General features: G+C 39.4%; 1 protein-coding gene across 4 annotated transcripts in view; it reads right to left on the bottom strand.

Annotated features, from left to right (window-relative positions):
* fam234a (family with sequence similarity 234 member A) overlaps positions 1-20,486 on the bottom strand; it is a 49,441-nt gene that overhangs the window by 17,319 nt on the left and 11,636 nt on the right. For all 4 annotated transcript variants that reach the window (XM_031892544.1, XM_012970133.3, NM_001128045.1 and 1 more), the window contains 4 exon segments: positions 19,928-20,229; positions 11,234-11,347; positions 10,120-10,305; positions 8,617-8,747 (listed from right to left, as the gene is read on the bottom strand). In XM_031892544.1, coding sequence (XP_031748404.1) covers positions 8,617-8,747; positions 10,120-10,305; positions 11,234-11,347; positions 19,928-20,229 — 733 coding nt within the window.

Raw genomic sequence — 20,486 nt, 5'->3', positions numbered from 1 at the left:
AAGCACAGAGCCCTGAGGTACCCCCGCACTAAGCTCAAGCGAGGTGGAGGATTTGTTAGCAAGAGCAACAGAGAAGGAGCGTTTAGAGACATAGGAAGAGAACCAGGATGCAGGCTGATCCCGGAATACCCAGAGAATAGAGAATTTGCATAAGGACAGAATGGTCAACAGTATCAAAAGCAGAGGAAAGGTCTAGGAGAATGAGGACTGAGTAGCGTCCTTTGGCCTTGGTAATCTGGAGATCATTTGCCACTCTACATAAGGCTGTCTCAGTGGAGTGCGCAGGCCGAAAACCAGACTGCATAGGATCCAGCAGATTGTGGGTGCAGAGGAAGTTAGTGACACAAGAAAAGACAAGATGTTCCAGGAGTTCAGAGGCATGGGGCAGGAGAGACGGGACGGTAGTTAGAAAGGCAGGATGGGTCCAGCGTAGCCTTTTTAAGAATAGGTGTGACACATGCTGGAATAGAGAAGGAAAAGAACCAGAAGCCAGAGAGGAATTGAATATGTGGATAAGAGCTGGAGTAAGGGCAGGGGCACACTGTTTTAGTAGCGATGAAGGCATAGGATCCAGTGAGCAGGTAGTAGGCGGAGAGGATCGCAGAAGCTGAGAAACTTCAGACTCTGTTATGAGATTAAAGGAGCTGAATACGGAAAGAGGAGATTTGGGAAGGTTGAGATTACCGGTATCTGAAGGTTGGGAAAACTGTTTTCCGATAGAATCGACTTTGCTTTTAAAGAAGTCAGTAAAGTTCTGGAGTGTGTGTTCAGATACAATTGATTCAATAGGTGAAAGGTGAAGTAGCGAGTTAAATATGGAGAATAAGCACCGTGGGTTTGATTTATTATTATTTACAAGTGTGTTATAGTATACTTGCTTGGCCTGGGATAGGGCAGTATTGAGACACACCATAAGAAATTTATAGTGGAGGAAATCCGCTTTTGCACAAGATTTCCTCCAAATCCGCTCAGCAGATCGTGCACTGGAGCGCAGAAATCGTGTCTGAGGGTTAAGCCAGAGACGGGAATTACGGGCACGACTGCGCTGCGGCTGCAGGGGGGAATGGGTGTTTATTGTGGATGATAAAATAGAGTTGTAGGTATTTACTAGTAACTAAGGATCAGAGGAAGCACAGAAGGAGGAGAGAACTAAGAGGGTTAGAGAGAGCAGTTATATCAACCATCGAGTGTTGCGAATCAGGGTTTTAGACTGAGCGTTAGTAGAAGGAGACGCGTGCGAGATAGAAAAAGAGATAAGATGATGATCTGAAAGAGGAAAAGGCTCGCTGTTAAATGCAGATAGATCTAGATTTTTGTAAAAGACCAGATCTAGGAAATTACCATCCTTATGGGTAGCTGAATTAGTGCACTGCTGGAAATCAAAGGAGGAGGTTAGATGGAGAAATCGAGAGGGCCAGGACTGAGAGGGGTCATCTATATGGCAATTGAAATCGCCTAAAATAATTGCAGGGGTGTAGAGCATAGAAAAAAAGAGAGCCAGGATTCAAAGTCAGAGAGAAATGTAGCCAAGGATTTTGAAGAAAAAGGTCTTTAGAGGGTGGAACAGCTTAACCGCATGCACCTCAAAAGAAGGAAACCTGAAATAGGAGGTATAGGGATTAGTTTAAAATGGCAACGAGGGGAGAGGAGAACCCCCTAACCCTCCCCCACGGCCAGTAATGCGGGGAGTATGAGAGAAGGAAAGGCCGCCATATGAGAGAGCTGCCTCAATAGCATTATCATTCTGAGAGAGCCAGGTCTCTGTTATGGCAAACAGGTGAAAAGACTTTGAGCAAAACAGATCATGAATTAACCCTTTAAGTGCCAAGGGACGTAGATTCTACGTCCTAGGTACCAAGGGACCAAAGTGCCATGGGACGTAGAATCTACGTCCAATGGCACTGTCGGGTTTACAAGCGCTGCGCTCGCTTTTAAAGCAGCGCAGCGCTTGTAAACCCCTCAGATCCCCCTAGGCAACGAGCAATGAAGAACATACTCACCGATCCGGGTCCCCCAGCCGCACCGATCGCGTCGCCAGCCAATGACAGCAGTGGACACGCGTTGATGACGTGTCCACTGCTGTCCCTTTAAATAGCGCCGCCTACTGTCGGCTCCCTCACTCCTGCTGCGCACTTCGGACAAGATGGAGCTCCCCTGCTGCCTTCCTGCTGGATTGATCGCCCCTGATCGTCTGCCTGCCTTGGGTAAGCTGAACTACAACTCTCTACCACTGTTTATTTTGCTTATTTCTATCTCAACTGTCTAAAAAATTTTTTTTTGCATTTTTTCTTCTATCTTTGTCATTATTACACTTTTGTACACATACACACTTATTTACAACTTTCCCAAGCACACACAGACACTTACACACACACTTACACTTTTTTTTTTTTTTTTTTCTTTCTTTCTTTTCTTTTCTTTCTGTCTTTGCTTTCTTTGGCAGTCTTTTTTTTACTAAAACTTTATTTCTGATCTTGCTCTATAATTATCTGATTTATTTGGTTGCATTTTAGTGTTTTTTTGGCATTTTCATAATTGATTTCTGTTTTTGAATTATTCTATTGCACTGTAACTTTTTTTATTGCTATTTGGTGCTGAATTTGCAGTGACGTTGGTGGATCCAGGGCTCTGACCACCGATTTCATTGCAATTATTGTTCTTCTGTTGGTTTAGGTGGTTTTATTGGATTTTACGGTGTTTTATCTTTGCATTGTTCTTTATTGTGTGTTTAGTGCCCCCAAAAAGGTTGCTTTTGCAGTGACATTGGTGGATCCAGGGCTCTTACCGATTTCATTGCAACTATTGTTCTTTGATTGCTTTTAGTGGTTTTATTCCATTTGATTTCAGTTGTTCTAGAAAGGTCCAGAGGTGCTAAGATTGTTCTGGTAGTTTCTATTGCCAAGGGTTAGGCTGATGCCACACGAGGCGTAGGGCTGATTTTTTCAGCAAGTGGAAAAACGCTTGCCGAAAATTCAGCCCTACGCCTGCTACTTGTTTCTGCACCCGAATGAATGGGATACGCTCGGGTGCAGGCACGTGTAGCCGATATACGCATAAAAACGCGAGACTTTGCATTCTCACGCGTTTTCATGCGTATATCGGCTACATGTGCCTGCACCCGAGCGTATCCCATTCATTCGGGTGCAGGCAAAAAAAAAGGGGGTGCATAGAGTGCAGCCCCAATATTATGCATTTTCAGGTTTGGCGGCCATGTACTTATGTGCAACCAGACATAGGTATCGTTTTATTCAGGGGAACTTGCAGATTGATGGTTAGTAAGTTTTTGGTAGTTGCCATGGAGATTTTGGGGAGAAATCTAGGTTTTTTATCTGGTTTTTCCTTGATTTCTGACCAAAATCTAGGTTTGTATCTGGTTTTTCCTTGATTTCTGACCAAAGCGCTGACTTCTGCAAGGGACTGCGGCCACAATTTTCCATGTAGAAAGAGAAGAGTGGCGTCTCTGAATAGCTGAAGGTGTGCACTTTTCGTAAATATATAGATTGTGGGGGTTATCTCACAGGTAGGGGGGGTTAACACTGAAAAACTGCAGGTAGTGCACATAGAGCGCAGCCCCCAAAATTTCAACTGAAATTGCCCTTATGCATTGCCCCTGTTTGGGGGCATTTGGTGGCCACGTCTTTATGTGCACCCATACATTTGGGGTATCGTTTTATTCAGGGGAACTTGCAGATTGATGGTTAGTAAGTTTTTGGTAGTTGCCATGGAGATTTTGGGGAGAAATCTAGGTTTGTATCTGGTTTTTCCTTGATTTCTGACCAAAGCGCTAACTTCTGCAAGGGACTGCGGCCACAATTTTCCATGTAGAAAGAGGAGAGTGGCGTCTCTGAATAGCTGAAGGTGTGCACTTTTCAGAAATATATAGTTTGCGGGGGTTATTTCACAGGTATGGGGGTGTTTAGACTAAATAACTGCAGATAGAGCACAGCCCCCCCTTATGCATTGCCCCTGTTTGGGGGCATTTGGTGGCCACGTCTTTATGTGCACCCATACATATGGGGTATCGTTTTATTCAGGGGAACTTGCAAATTGAGGTTTAGTAAGTTTTTGGTAGTTGCCATGGAGATTTTGGGGAGAAATCTAGGTTTTTATCTGGTTTTTCCTTGATTTCTGACCAAAATCTAGGGTTGTATCTGGTTTTTCCTTGATTTCTGACCAAAGCGCTGACTTCTGCAAGGGACTGCGGCCACAATTTTCCATGTAGAAAGAGAAGAGTGGTGTCTCTGAATAGCTGAAGGTGTGCACTTTTCGTAAATATATAGATTGTGGGGGTATCTCACAGGTAGGGGGGGTTATCACTGAAAAACTGCAGGTAGTGCACATAGAGCGCAGCCCCCAAAATTTCAACTGAAATTCCCCTTATGCATTGCCCCTGTTTTGGGGCATTTGGTGGCCACGTCTTTATGGTCACCCATACATATGGGGTATCGTTTTATTCAGGGGAACTTGCAGATTGATGGTTAGTAAGTTTTTGGTAGTTGCCATGGAGATTTTGGGGAGAAATCTAGGTTTGTATCTGGTTTTTCCTTGATTTCTGACCAAAGCGCTAACTTCTGCAAGGGACTGCGGCCACAATTTTCCATGTAGAAAGAGGAGAGTGGCGTCTCTGAATAGCTGAAGGTGTGCACTTTTCAGAAATATATAGTTTGCGGGGGTTATTTCACAGGTATGGGGGTGTTTAGACTAAATAACTGCAGATAGAGCACAGCCCCCCCTTATGCATTGCCCCTGTTTGGGGGCATTTGGTGGCCACGTCTTTATGTGCACCCATACATATGGGGTATCGTTTTATTCAGGGGAACTTGCAAATTGAGGTTTAGTAAGTTTTTGGTAGTTGCCATGGAGATTTTGGGGAGAAATCTAGGTTTTTATCTGGTTTTTCCTTGATTTCTGACCAAAATCTAGGGTTGTATCTGGTTTTTCCTTGATTTCTGACCAAAGCGCTGACTTCTGCAAGGGACTGCGGCCACAATTTTCCATGTAGAAAGAGAAGAGTGGTGTCTCTGAATAGCTGAAGGTGTGCACTTTTCGTAAATATATAGATTGTGGGGGTATCTCACAGGTAGGGGGGGTTATCACTGAAAAACTGCAGGTAGTGCACATAGAGCGCAGCCCCCAAAATTTCAACTGAAATTCCCCTTATGCATTGCCCCTGTTTTGGGGCATTTGGTGGCCACGTCTTTATGTGCACCCATACATATGGGGTATCGTTTTATTCAGGGGAACTTGCAGATTGATGGTTAGTAAGTTTTTGGTAGTTGCCATGGAGATTTTGGGGAGAAATCTAGGTTTGTATCTAGTTTTTCCTTGATTTCTGACCAAAGCGCTAACTTCTGCAAGGGACTGCGGCCACAATTTTCCATGTAGAAAGAGAAGAGTGGTGTCTCTGAATAGCTGAAGGTGTGCACTTTTCGTAAATATATAGATTGTGGGGGTTATCTCACAGGTAGGGGGGGTTAACACTGAAAAACTGCAGGTAGTGCACATAGAGCGCAGCCCCCAAAATTTCAACTGAAATTGCCCTTATGCATTGCCCCTGTTTTGGGGCATTTGGTGGCCACGTCTTTATGTGCACCCATACATATGGGGTATCGTTTTATTCAGGGGAACTTGCAAATTGAGGTTTAGTAAGTTTTTGGTAGTTGCCATGGAGATTTTGGGGAGAAATCTAGGTTTTTATCTGGTTTTTCCTTGATTTCTGACCAAAATCTAGGGTTGTATCTGGTTTTTCCTTGATTTCTGACCAAAGCGCTGACTTCTGCAAGGGACTGCGGCCACAATTTTCCATGTAGAAAGAGAAGAGTGGTGTCTCTGAATAGCTGAAGGTGTGCACTTTTCGTAAATATATAGATTGTGGGGGTATCTCACAGGTAGGGGGGGTTATCACTGAAAAACTGCAGGTAGTGCACATAGAGCGCAGCCCCCAAAATTTCAACTGAAATTCCCCTTATGCATTGCCCCTGTTTTGGGGCATTTGGTGGCCACGTCTTTATGTGCACCCATACATATGGGGTATCGTTTTATTCAGGGGAACTTGCAAATTGAGGTTTAGTAAGTTTTTGGTAGTTGCCATGGAGATTTTGGGGAGAAATCTAGGTTTTTATCTGGTTTTTCCTTGATTTCTGACCAAAATCTAGGGTTGTATCTGGTTTTTCCTTGATTTCTGACCAAAAAAAGAGAAGAGTGGTGTCTCTGAATAGCTGAAGGTGTGCACTTTTCGTAAATATATAGATTGTGGGGGTTATCTCACAGGTAGGGGGGGTTAACACTGAAAAACTGCAGGTAGTGCACATAGAGCGCAGCCCCCAAAATTTCAACTGAAATTGCCCTTATGCATTGCCCCTGTTTTGGGGCATTTGGTGGCCACGTCTTTATGTGCACCCATACATATGGGGTATCGTTTTATTCAGGGGAACTTGCAGATTGATGGTTAGTAAGTTTTTGGTAGTTGCCATGGAGATTTTGGGGAGAAATCTAGGTTTGTATCTAGTTTTTCCTTGATTTCTGACCAAAGCGCTGACTTCTGCAAGGGACTGCGGCCACAATTTTCCATGTAGAAAGAGAAGAGTGGTGTCTCTGAATAGCTGAAGGTTTGCACTTTTCGTAAATATATAGATTGTGGGGGTTATCTCACAGGTAGGGGGGGTTAACACTGAAAAACTGCAGGTAGTGCACATAGAGCGCAGCCCCCAAAATTTCAACTGAAATTGCCCTTATGCATTGCCCCTGTTTTGGGGCATTTGGTGGCCACGTCTTTATGTGCACCCATACATATGGGGTATCGTTTTATTCAGGGGAACTTGCAGATTGATGGTTAGTAAGTTTTTGGTAGTTGCCATGGAGATTTTGGGGAGAAATCTAGGTTTTTTATCTGGTTTTTCCTTGATTTCTGACCAAAGCGCTGACTTCTGCAAGGGACTGCGGCCACAATTTTCCATGTAGAAAGAGAAGAGTGGTGTCTCTGAATAGCTGAAGGTGTGCACTTTTCAGAAATATATAGTTTGTGGGGGTTATTTCATAGGTAGGGGGGGTTAACACTGAAAAACTGCAGGAAGTGCACATAGAGCGCAGCCCCCACATTTTTAGCTGTAATTGCCCTTGTGCATTGCCCCTGCTTTGGAGTGTTTGGTGCCCATGTCTTTATGTGCACCCATACATATGGGGCATCATTTTATTCAGGAGAAGTTTGTCTTTCAAATATGCCTTTGTTAGAAAATTTTTATGAGATTTTTTTTTGTCAAATCCACATTTGATCATGCGTCCAAGTTTACGTTTTAGAAAAAAAAAAAAAATGTCATAAAAAGTTCCAAATTTCACAATGCACTGACAAAAGGTATTTGGCTTTTGAGTGAAAACTACATTGCACCTAGAAACCTGAAGGTCTGTAGTTTCTAAAGATACCAAACATGAGGGGATATTTTAGATTTACATATAAGTTATGCTGCATTAACTGTTACAAGCGCTTTTCTGCTTTGTTCTGGTGTGATATTGTACTAAGTATTGCCTTAGTTTGGGGGTTACTTCTGGACAGGAACTGTGGGGTACCACCACATATTTGGTATCGTTGGAATTGGGAGTATCAGGGCTTTTACAAACAATAAAAAAAAGTGAGTAAAATTAACTTTTCTATGGAAAAAAACCTCAAAATATACAGAAATTTTTCATAATTTTTTTTTTTTTTACATATTTCACCCAAAATACACATCATATCTCCAGAAAAGTTATAAAATTTGGTATGTATGTCGAAGCCCAATTAGTGACGAAAAAAACGATATATAATTTCCCTAGTTTCGTGGAGGTTTTCCTACCAAAAAACATTGTTAAAGTGAATGAGTACAAAATGCTTAAAAAACGTCTGGCACTGGGGGGAACCGAAATGACGAATTCGGCTGGCACTTAAAGGGTTAAAGTGGCTTTGTTAGTTACAGAGCCAGTATTGAGAAGAGCACAAGAGAAGGGGAGATAAGAAGAGGAGAGAGTGGGAATTTGGATAAGGTTAGACAGGTTAGTAGTTACGAGAGGGAGAGGAAGTGGGAGAATGATTTGAAATTGTTATGCTTTTGCAAGGTATTAGTTTAAGTTAATTAAATCAATGCTCCACATAGAATATAAACACCAAACAGAGTAAAAAATGAGTGTTTGCAATTGAAGGAAGGAATGCAAGGAATCTTTGATATAGCTTTTTAAACAGTAAAATACAAACATATTACATTTAATACATTTTAAGATACATACCAAAAAGTGCATATTAAACATGGCAGTGTCAGATATGGTAAGAAGTTTTTGGCACTCACTGTGCCTTGTACATAATATTCCATGTACAACTAATCTCTGCTCCTTTTTAGAATTCACTTGCTTATTTCCAAAAAAAATTAATGCCTACATAGATAGTAAAGTGTCTGGAAAAAAATGTACATGGCACTAAATTTACGTCATTTTCTGTAATACAGCGCAATAATAAATGCCCCTATTATACTCTATTACAGACTCCACAAAAGATGTCTGAGTAACCCAATTAAGCATTAACTAAAATCCAAATAAAATCAAGTACATATTTACCAACCCAAACTAGAAACAATATTACAATAACCTACTTACCTCATTTTCCACTGTAAAAATTAGAATAAAATCCTGTATATCATCTCCATTTACATCTGGGATTTTTACCACTGGGCCTTTAACAACTGCATTAGCTTCAGTACTAGTATTTTCTGTCCACAACTGCTTTCCTGAAACACATGGTGTGTCTTTAATTTTTGATGGTTTATTTTTGGTAAGCATGTGTGTTTGGGGGGATTTAGTAAATAATCTATGTCCCAGTAAAAATATGCCAAATATGCCTGATGAATCTGACAAAGAGAAAATCCGTATCTAAGTAAATAAGCATATTTACTTAGATACAGATTTTCTCTTTGTCAGATTCATCAGTGAGTGTATCTTGTTTAACCTAGTGCCAGAAATTAGCTCTTTTATTTTAAAATCACTACATAAGTATATTGTAAAGTAGCTAATTTTACTCTATAACAGCAAGTTCACTCTATTTCTGACTTTGGACCCCTTTTAACAATGCCGTTCTCATGGAAAAAATCATTATGATTCAATAAGATTACTGCAAGAAAACAAAATTACTTTGTATCTGCCTCTAATATTGCTCACTTGGTTGCAAAACAGGAAATAAATGTCCTGATTCACAAGAGTAAAATCAATTTACTTGTTTTGCCTCTTTAGCTCAAGTAATAAAAAACTTTTTTCGTTATTAAAACAATAGGCAAAAAAGCATGTTCATCTCAAACCATAACTATTATGCTCTTGTTGTGCTATATTATTTATACAATAAATTGCTAACTAATACCATCCATATTAAAGCATAATTGAAATGTTCCACATTCAATGCCACTAAATTGGATTGCTATATTAACTAAAACTTGGCAGGAATAAATATTATTATTATTATTAAGTATCTTGTTTACTTTCTTATATCACTTGGGTTTTGTAAGTAAAGATCTAAAAAAAGACTTTGAATACAGAAACACACATTAAAGAAATCCTCCTAGAACAGAAGTGGGGATATTCACATTTCAAAATGACCCTCAATGTAACAGAAATTTTTACAGGATAAAACTTTTTTCATCTATAGCAAGGATAACTAGTTCCAGAAAGAAGATGCAACGAAATGCAAACTTAGGGGCACATTTACTAATGTCCGAACGTCCGAAAAGCGTCTGAATGCGTTTTTTTCGTAATGATCGGTATTTTGTGACTTTTTCGAGCGCTCAATACGAAAAAGTCGCGACAATTCGCAAAAGTCGTAATGGCTATGAAAAAGTTGCGACAATTCACGAAAGTCATAATGCTATGAAAAAGTCGCGACAATTCACGGAATTTGTAATAGCTATGAAAAAGTCGCGACAATTCACGAAAGTCATAATGCTATGAAAAAGTCACGACAATTCACGGAATTTGTAATGGCTATGAAAAAGTTGCGACAATTCTCGCAAGTCGTAACAGCTACGAAAAAGTCGCAAAATGTTCGTTTTCCAATCTGAATTTTTCCCATTCGGATTTGTGGATTAGTAAATCAGCCCCTTAGTCAAGTTTTACCTGTTTGGGAATCAATTGCCGATGCAAAGTATGGGGTTCCAATAATGAGGCAACCAGACTTTACCCCTCCTAAGTTTTGAATTCCACACTCTGCTAACTGCACCTCATCAGCAACAGGTATGATCCACAAAGCACTTCCATTTGTCCCAGATAATGCAACTAAAAAAGTGCAAGGAGACTGAAAACCTGCAATTTCAGAGACATACTTGAATACATCTTATTGACATTACTTGAATACATCTTATTATTTAAAAATACATTAGATTATAAAGAACTATAAATAGTTTTTGTACACATTTTCAATTTGCATGTATACTTCAGAGATCAAGCAATCATTGCTTGCTTCAGCTGAAGCTTTTGCCATGCAATTTTTTGTAACACCATAATCACTTGTCATGAATATAGAAACCTCAGAAGTGAGAGTGAAGTTTATGCGAAGTGCTACATTTTTCAAACCGTGTTTCCCCGAAAATAGGGCATCCTCCGAAAAATAAGACACCCACCTAGGGCAAACGATGGAAGCCGTCTATCGCTGCGACTTCCTGTTTCCGCTGTGCGCTGCATGCGTGGTCTCTCTTGCGCCGCCGCAAACAGCACATTGAGCGGTGACGTCGCGATTGGGGAGAGAAGGCAGGAGTAGACAATCGGACAGGTAAGAATGAGAATGTGACACAGGAGGATTGGGGGCCACAGAAAGAGAATCAGAGGACACAGAAAGAACAGAGGGGCAATGAAAAAGGCACATGAGGATCAAAGGGGGCAATCAAAGGCCACATGAGGATCAAAGGGGACAATGAAAAAGGCACATGGAAAAATAAGACTAAAATAAGACCTAGTGCATATTTTGGAACTTAAAAAAATATAAGACAGTGTCTTATTTTCGGGGAAACAGGGTAAGTGTTTTAAAATAAAAATACTGGAACTGTAACAAAACCTTGATACCATGAGAAGGTAAATCTTATGACATAGTATAACTATAATAGTATAATAAAGCAGATTTAGCATTTATAAAGTCTGGGTATATAACCTATTAAAAATAGTGATCTTTCTCCCAGGAAGAAGAACGGATTTACCTAAAGTTGACCAGAAAACACAAATAGATTTAATTGTTTACCTTTGTCCATACAGGATACGTTGAAATTGCTAGTGTTGTCAGTTTTAACAAGAAAAATAACATCTTTCACTTTATCCTGATTCACATCTTCAGTACTTAAAAAACCAAATGTCCCTGTTAAAAATATAGTTAAACAAACATTACACTGGGTTAAAAACAATCAGACAAATCAGATGGAAAGATAAAAGGATATATAATCTCTAGCCTACATAATATTAGGTTATTAAAGTAGAACATAGCTCTTTGTTGCTGTAAAAAAAATGTAAAGTAGCAGTTCAGTGTAAAAATGAAACTGGGTAAAATAAATAGGAGACACGAAATAAAAAATGTTTTCAATATAGTTAGTTAGCCAAAATTGTAATCTATAAAGGCTGGAGTGAGCAGATGTCTAAAATAATGGCCAGGACTTTACTTCCTGCTTTCAGCTCTCTAAGCTGCTAGCAGTCAGTAACCAAGCAGTGACTTGAGGCAGGGCCATAAGGGACATAACTATCAGTTAGTTCATATTTGAATCTGACCTGCGTGATCACAAACTTACTGAATAGTTATGTCCCATGTGACCCCCCTTAAAGTCACTGACTAACTAAGAGGTTAGAGAGCTGAAAGCAGAAAGTAGAGTTCTGACTATTATGTTAGATATCTGCTCATTCCATCCTTTATAAATTACATTTTTGCCTAACTAACTATATTACATATATTTTTTATTTTGCACAGTTTAACTATTTTACCCAGTCTCATTGAGCTATTCCTTTAAGGCAGTCACTCATCCTATATACATATAAAAACACCATGACAGTATTTTAGGGACATATTTGTCTTAGTCTGCCAAAAGCAGAGTGATGGTCCTGCAGCAAATTTCTGGTGTTACATTTATTCTCTGGGAAACGTCAAATGCATCACCTGCCATTAGGGGCAGATTTATTAATATAATGATTCTTGTGGTTTAAAAGTTTTTGTAAACCACAACTAAACTCATTTCCACAAATGTTGTCATTTATTAAAAGATCTGAATTGAGAAAAAAAAAAAAAAACACGAAAAACATGAAAACTATGAATATTTCGTATTATCTCACAAATGCAAGCATAAAAAATACCTTCCAAAAGATCTTCCAGATGTAAAAAGGACCCCTGCCATTGACTTCTACATGATCTTGACAGCTTTTCAATGCCATTTTTTTTGTTGCATTAAAAAAAAAAATCGCAAAAAAAAAATTCACTTTTTTTTTCACTACAAAATTAAATTACTAAATGCCCCCTCTAAGATTCAATTTTTTAAACACTACTCAAGGAAAAAACATGAAGATTTTTTGAAAATTTGTATAGTTGTGGTTTATTAATCTTTTAAGTGCCAGAAGAATTTCACATTCATTCGCACTTGGATATTTTGTACTCTCACTTTAGGGGCATACTGTCATGATTTTTATGGTATATTTTTTGTTTCTAAATTACATTTTACATAGCATATAACTCACTCTACCCTTTAAAATTTTATTCATGAACCAACAAATTTTTTAGCTGTAATATTGGTGTGTGGGCAGCCATCTTAGTGCATTGTGACAGAGTCGGAGCTTTCAGAGCCAGCGCTACACATTAGAACTGCTTTCAGGTAACCTATAGTTTCACCTACTCCCATGTAACTGGAGGAGTCGCAAGTGGGACTTGAGTTCTATACTGATATCTACTGGGAGCTGCTATCTTGCTCTCTCCCATTGTTCTGCTGATCAGCTACTGGAAGGAGGGTGATATCACTCCAATTTGCAACTCAGCAATAAAATGTGACTGAAGTTTATTAAAGCACAGGTCACATGGTTTTGGCACCCTGGGAAATGAAGAATATGGCTAGCCCCATTTGAAATTTTAAAATTAAATATAAAAAAAAAATAATCTGTTTTTGAAAAACAGATTTCAATGCAGAATTCTGCTAGAGAATCTCTATTAACTGATGATTTTTGAAAAAAACAAAACAAAACATGTTTTCCCATGAGAGTATTACTTTAAAAATTCCTAGCAGTACATTACTGAACATCCCAAATATAAATGCCAGGGGTTCACCAAATAGTTTGATGCCTACTATAGGATCACCAAAGTATCTGGCATGTAGTGACCCCAAAATGAAATTGGAGTATTCAAACTGTTCTGAAGGTCACTTCAGCTGCTGAAAAATTTAACATTTACTGCATTTTATGTGAAGTAAACTATATATATAAAAATATGTTAATCCCAGAAAACCATATATTATTGGAAAGTTCACATTCGGCAAATCTAAAATAGGTAACCATGTCTTTCTACCCCAAACCAGTCGCGAAGCTTTCCTAAAGTTAGCAGTTTTGATTTAAAAAAAAACAAAAAAAACTGAAAATCCCCTTGTACTTTCCAGCATCCTTCTTCCTTGTCCTTAGGAACCAAGGTACAACATCTTCAGTATAAATGTTGGGGGTCGTCCAAACAGTTTTGATGCCCATTGTGCATAGGATAACCAAATATTTGGCATGTAGACACCACAAAATATACATACATATTTCATAATATATACAAGTATGGGGCCCATTATACAGAATTCTCAGGACCTGGGGTTTTCCAGATAAGGAGCCTTTCCGTAATTCGGATCTCCTCCCTAAAGTCTGCTAAAAACATTATTTAAACAATAATTAACCCTTTCACTGCCAGCCGTTTTGGACAAAGCGGAACTTCTACTGCCAGACAGTTTTTGAACATTTTGCACGGTTTCTCTTTAGAGGCCTTTCCCCGGGTTGACTTTTAGTCAGGAAAACTATATATTGTCTCTTCAGGACAACCTAAGCTTTCAAAATATGGTAGAATTTTGGTGTAATTACAATTCTGTAACAAGATATATGTGTCTAAATGTCTAAAAAATAAAAAAAAAATCATATTTTCCATAATATAAAACACATACCAGAAACAAAAATTATTTTATGCACAAAAATACAACTGATTTGGAAAGTCCCATGTCTCCTGAACGTGCCAATACCAAGCACTGCTTCGGAAAGCTGCATACTAGATTTCAAGGCCAAAAATTCCACTAACAGAAGGTTTATCCCAGAAAATTACACATTTCTGAAAAGAACAGATTCTGGGGAATCCAGAGTAGGCACAATTGTCTGTCTACTCCAAACTATCAAGTCACAATGCTTTCCTAAAGTTATTGGTTTATATCAAAATTTGTGAATTTTTTTAAAAAATCGCTTCAAAGCTTCTAGTCTATAGTATCTTATATTCTATAGGTCATAAAGTAACCAAATAAAACACCCTAAATATTAACACCAGGGGTCCACTGAACAGTTTGATGCCCAATATGTATAGGTTTACCTAAGTATATGGCATGTAGGGGCCCCAATGTGAACATACCCCCATATGATCTATCATTTCTGTCATTTCAGCTCCTGCAAAATTAACACATTTACATCATTATATGTGGAATAAGCTAGTATAAAGTACACTCATCCCAGAAAGCCATATATTTTTGGAAAGTACACATTCTCCCGAATCTAAAATGTATACCCATGTCTTTCTACTCCAAAGTACCAAGCCACAAAGCTTTTCTAAACAGCAATTTTGATGACATTTCCACTTTTCAGCATCTTATCTCCCACATAGCATTAGGTACCAAGATAAATCACCCTAAATTTGAATGCCAGGGGTCCACTGAACAGTTTGATACCCAATATGTATAGGTTTACTCAAATATGTGGCATGTAGGGCCCCAATGGGAACATACCCCCATATGATCTGTCATTTCAGCTCCTACAAAATCAACACATTTACATCCATTATGTGGGATAAATGCTACAAAAAAAGTACACTCACCCCAGAAAGTCATATATTTTTGGAAAGTACACATTCCCCCGAATCTATAATGGGTACACATTTCTTTTTACTCAAAGTACCAAGCCGCAAAGCTTTCCTGTTTGCCGATTTTTATGACATTTTAGAAAATCACCTAAAAATGTTGCAATTTGCCGCATTTATCTCACACAATTTCTTGCACACAGAGGCAAATCACCCCAAATAGGAACACCTAAGGTCTACTGAACAGTTTGATGCCCAATATGCATAGATATACCAAAGTCTGCGGTATGTACTTACCCCAAAATGAAAATAGCGCATAAGGATTTCTCGCCTGCTAACTCAGCTTTTGCACAGAGCCCCCTGACAGCGTATTATGTGCCGTAACCCCCCCAACTATACAGAGACCCCCCAGAAAACCATATTTTTGGAAAGTACACATTTTGATGAATTCAAAATAGGTAAAGTTAGTTTTCTACACCAAAGTTACACATGGCAAAGCTATGCTAAAAACAGATCAGGAACACTTATACAGCGATAAAAATGTAATAAAACCACAAAAATTTGTGAAACAACAAAATAAGTCACACAACAGCGTAATTAGTGGTCATAATAAACCGTTTTTAGGGAAAAGAAACTAAAAACAAAGTGGTAAAAAAAAAAAGTGTTTGTGTATAAATGTGTGTACATGTGTAAAAGTTGTGTGACAGTGTGTAAATGAGTGTATATAAGTGTATATAGGTGTATATAAGTGTGCAAAATTAAAAAAAAAACTGCAAAATTGTGTGCTGTATGTGTGTGTAAATATATGTAAGTGTGTGTAAGTGTGTATAAATGAAAAAAAAAATCACCCTTACCTGTCTTGAAGCTTGCCTGCTGCTGGTGCTGCAGTGCTGTCCTCCATGTCGGAGGAACTCAGTGGGCCGACGCTGGGGGGGGAAGCAGGAAGTGGTACCAAGCAGCAGACGCGATTGCGTCTGCTGCTTGGGGGTTGGCCCTGCGACAATCGCGTCACAGGGCCGACATGACAGCCCCCCTGGCTCGTTGCCCAGGGGGCTGTCATTGCTAAAAGCTCTCTGCAGAAGCAGCAGGTGCCGCTTCTGCAGAGAGTATTTTTATCTGCCAAACAACATACGGCGCACGTTGTTGGCAGTAAAAGGGTTAAACCCAATAGGATTGTTTTGCCTCCAAAAAGGATTAATCATATCTTAGTTGGGATCAAGTACAAGGTACTGTTTTATTATTACAGAGAAAAAGGAAATCATTTTTAAAAATGTGAAATATTTTATTAAAATGGAGTCTATGGGAGATGGCCTTTCTGTAATTTGGAACATCCTGGATAATGGGTTTCCAGATAAGGGGTCCAATACCTGTATTTCTAAAAAACAAAAAAATATATACTGTCTGTTTTATGTGTGGTAAAAGTGGCAAATAAGTAAGTGAACCCCAGAAGTACACATTCCACCCAATTCAAAATATCTATACAGTAGATTTATAGTAGATTACAGTAGATTTTGAAAATATTTTGTAAAATGAGGGGAAATATAAAATTAGGGAAATACTTTATGCATTATATATTGGCGAGACATTGTAAAATGAGGGGAAAATTAAAGTAAGAAACTTGTAAAACTGAGGCACAAAATGGCAAAGCTACGCTAAGCTTATTTTATGTAATTTCTAAAATTTGTCTCAAACCTTGCATTTTATCATATTCCCACATTTCATAATGTATGTAAATATGGCTTGCTACTGCAAACTATAAAGCTATGCTAAACACAGCAGTTTTTATGAAATTTCTGAAAAAAGTTTAAAAGCTTGCTTTTTACCCCATTATATATAGTATTTGCCTACATTTTCTAATGCTCAAACATACAAGATTCTGATTTTGAACACCAGAGGTCTACTGAACAGTTTCATGTCCAATGTGCATAGATTTACACAAACTACACTACACTGGGACTTATGGCCTTCCTGTGATCCATACATGAGTGATCAGAAAGATATCAAACATGAGGGGTGCCTCATGTTTAGCCCCCAGAAAAGATCCCTCCTAATTTGCGGGTATAGGCTGGCCGTGTTTGGTATCATTAGGAAGCATGTGATCTCCTCATAACCAATATATGATTTATGAGGATGTGAACCTTATAGCAGAGGGGATGTGGATCCTTTCCTATAATCCATATTTTTCTCATAGCGGCTCAACCTTGCACCTTTAGGTCCACAGCTCACTTTCAAAGAAACCAACTGCCCTGGCTTCCTTGCTCAAATGGTTTGGCTCCGAATTGTCTTCTAATCCAGAAAGGTGTGCCACATTTCCACAGTCCCTTGCTGCATATCTAGGGTCTCTTTGTAGACCCAAAGCCAAATGTTTCCAGGGTTAACTCTTATAATGCCAGCACAATACTGCTCTGGCATGACAATCAGCCCCCAGCAAATATCTTTTATTAACAATATTCTTTGTCTTATAGTAGCTACCGTATATACTCGAGTATAAGCCGAGTTTTCCAGCACTCAAAATGTGCTAAAAAAGGAATCCTCGGCTTATACTCGAGTCAAGTAGGGTCACTGCTGGATTACTTGTCGCACGGCAGTCGCATATATACTTGTGCACACCAGTCACGCTGCGCGCACCCCCCAACGTGCGCAATTGGCGTGCAACATGCGTGCGTGCTCGGGCGACACGGGGGGGTGCGCGCGGCGCGACTGGTGTTTCTTCAGGCACATTTTTAACTAGTACGTCAAGCCCCTATAGATAAAGATTTGTCTAAACTGAAACTGTTAAAACTGATTTGTGTACCAGGTGGTGGGAGTCACACAAAAATGAAGTGAGTTCCAAGAATGATTCCCTTTAATGTACAATAACAGGAAAGTGCCTCCCCTGATTGAACCAACGTTCTCATGCTTTTATATGCTTTTCATTCTACATTTCCTTGCATTGTTGAAGAGCAGTGGTCCCCAACCTTTTTTGTGCCAAGGACCGGTGGCAAGCGGGTAAAATTTTCCACGGACCGGAGGGTGGGTGAGTGGGGTTACGCGCACGCTTTTATACGTGCATATTCAGCGCGACCAGGAACAGAGGCGGTCCACTACAAATCAGCCCGCAGACCGGCGGTTGGGGACCCCTGTTTTAAGGGGTACCTGCCCTGGCACCAATGCAAAACGTAACCTCTGGCCACCAATGTTTTAGGGGGCCCTGGCTACCAATGTCTGTGTGTCCTTTGTATTGATGGGAGGGGTCACTGGGGGAGGGCCAGTGGGGGCATGGGAGGAGGGTGTCCCAGAAAATTTTGTTGTGAGGGGCCCCGTGATTTCTGATGGCGGCCCTGCTCACAGGACCTATAAATCCAAATGGTGATTTATTTAAGTACAAATTTACGTCTCTTTGTGGTAAAGACTTCAAGGGCTAAGCAGGCCCAGCGTTTCACAAATATTTACACTTCCAGTCATGCACATTGAAAGATTAACACCTGCCTCATTTACAATGATGGCACCATTGTAAATGGTACCATTGTAAATGGATGACAATTTCTCACACCTGTGTGTTACAGCCACAACTGAATAAGTTCAATGGAACCACTGTGACTGTACTACCCTAAGGCAGGGGTCCCCAACCTTTTATACCCGTGAGCCACATTTAAATGGAAAAAGTGTTGGGGAGCAACACAAACATGGAAAAGGTTCCTGGGGGTGCAAATAAGAGCTATAATTGGCTACTTAATAGCCCCCATGTAAACTGGCAGCCTACAGAAGGCTCTGTTTGGCATTATACTGGGTTTTTATGCAACCAAAACTTGCTTCCAAGTCAAGAATTCAAAAATAAGCAACTGCTTTGAGGCCCCAGGGAGCAACATCCAAGGGGTTGGGGAGCAACATGTTGCTCACGAGCCACTGGTTGGGGAACACTGCCCTAAGGATTTAAATGCAGGGGAATTCCTTACCACTGAACTGAAGAAGCTACTTGGGTGAGTGGTGAAATGCTTTAAAAAAAGTCCAGTTGTTTTAGACTAAATTCTTCTAGTTACTGTATATCATGATCTGGAGGAATAAGAATCCTAGCACAATGTATGCCATTATCAAGTGATAGTTACATTGATTTCGACATTAGGATGCCAATTTTTGTTTTTTTAGTCTCTTTCTTATTATATCCACTAGGTGTGGGTGGTGTATGGGTTGTTTTGTACATATGTACATGTTCTTAAAATTGAACCTAACTCGTGTCATAGAGTATGTGTCCTCCTGCTTGAATAAAGCTGGCTATACACTGAAAGATCCGCTTGTTTGGCAAAGTCAGTAGACTTTGGTGATCAGAGGTGTATTTAAGTCCAGTGCTGCCCTAGGCACTGGACCTAAATACGCCTCTATGTTGTGCATCACGCGCAGCGTACGCATAGCTTCACATGCACAGGGCCCTAGACCCCCTAACCCCTTAGCTCCGTTGCTGGATTTCCTATGGAGATCTGGAAATCCACGGTGGAGGCGGGGGGCATTTTTTTTGTGTGATAGAATTTGACAAAGGTTGAGGATCCAGCGGAAATATTATGTTTGTTTTCAAATAGATCACCTTTTAGATTCATAAGGATTGTGAGTACAGATTTGTATACAAACATGGAATGTGCCTAGGCAAACTTTCACCTGTATATGCATATTAACAAGCAAACAAAAAGAAGATCTTTGAATAGAACAATAAGCAAAACTTGGCTTACTGAACTGATTTTAAGAACCATGAGATGGGGGAAAACAAAACTAATTAATATTTAAAGGTTACATTTTAGAAAACCTGTAAAGTATTTTAAGCAGAAAACAACTGAATGCATTGTGTAATATTTGAAAACATCATAAACAATCAATAAAAGTTTAATTTTCTTTTCAAATACTTTTATCAAGTCCTACCTGCACTGTCATATTGTGCAATCCATGTCCTCTGTGAATAAGGCCTTACTGGACAAGGGATAATGAATGAGAAAGCAAACACTACTGCAAGGCACAAGAATAAGGCAGAAAAAAAAGCTGCTGTCCGACAGCGTGACAACCTGGAAAGTCCACTCTGTTTCTTACTGACTGTTTCTTTTTCAGGATCAGTTACGTTGCTTTCCTGAAACTTCCCATCATTGTTTTTCAAAGGATGAATTTCTGTATCTATATCCTTATCATCCATTATAGAAAGAAGGTCCAAAGAGAATATATTCAGTATTCTGCAAGAAAAAAAAAAAAATAGGTGCTAAGACCTTTACATGTCACACAGAGTGCAGCAGATTTGCTATTTTGGAATTCTTTTGATCTATTTCACACCAGTTTTTTACTGCCAACAAAAACCACAACAATCAATCAATAGGTCATAAAAAAAAGAACTAAATAGAAAATCTGCAATGATATTTAATGCTAATCACCTGCACATCATGCCATACTTATCAATATTATTTCAAATGTTGATCTCTTGACCAACCACCTT

The sequence above is a fragment of the Xenopus tropicalis genome, chromosome 9 (genome assembly GCF_000004195.4).
Source record: "Xenopus tropicalis strain Nigerian chromosome 9, UCB_Xtro_10.0, whole genome shotgun sequence".
NCBI classification, from domain to species: Eukaryota; Metazoa; Chordata; class Amphibia; order Anura; family Pipidae; genus Xenopus; species Xenopus tropicalis.
Note: the sequence above shows the minus strand (reverse complement) of the source record. Positions and strands in the feature narration are given on the sequence as shown.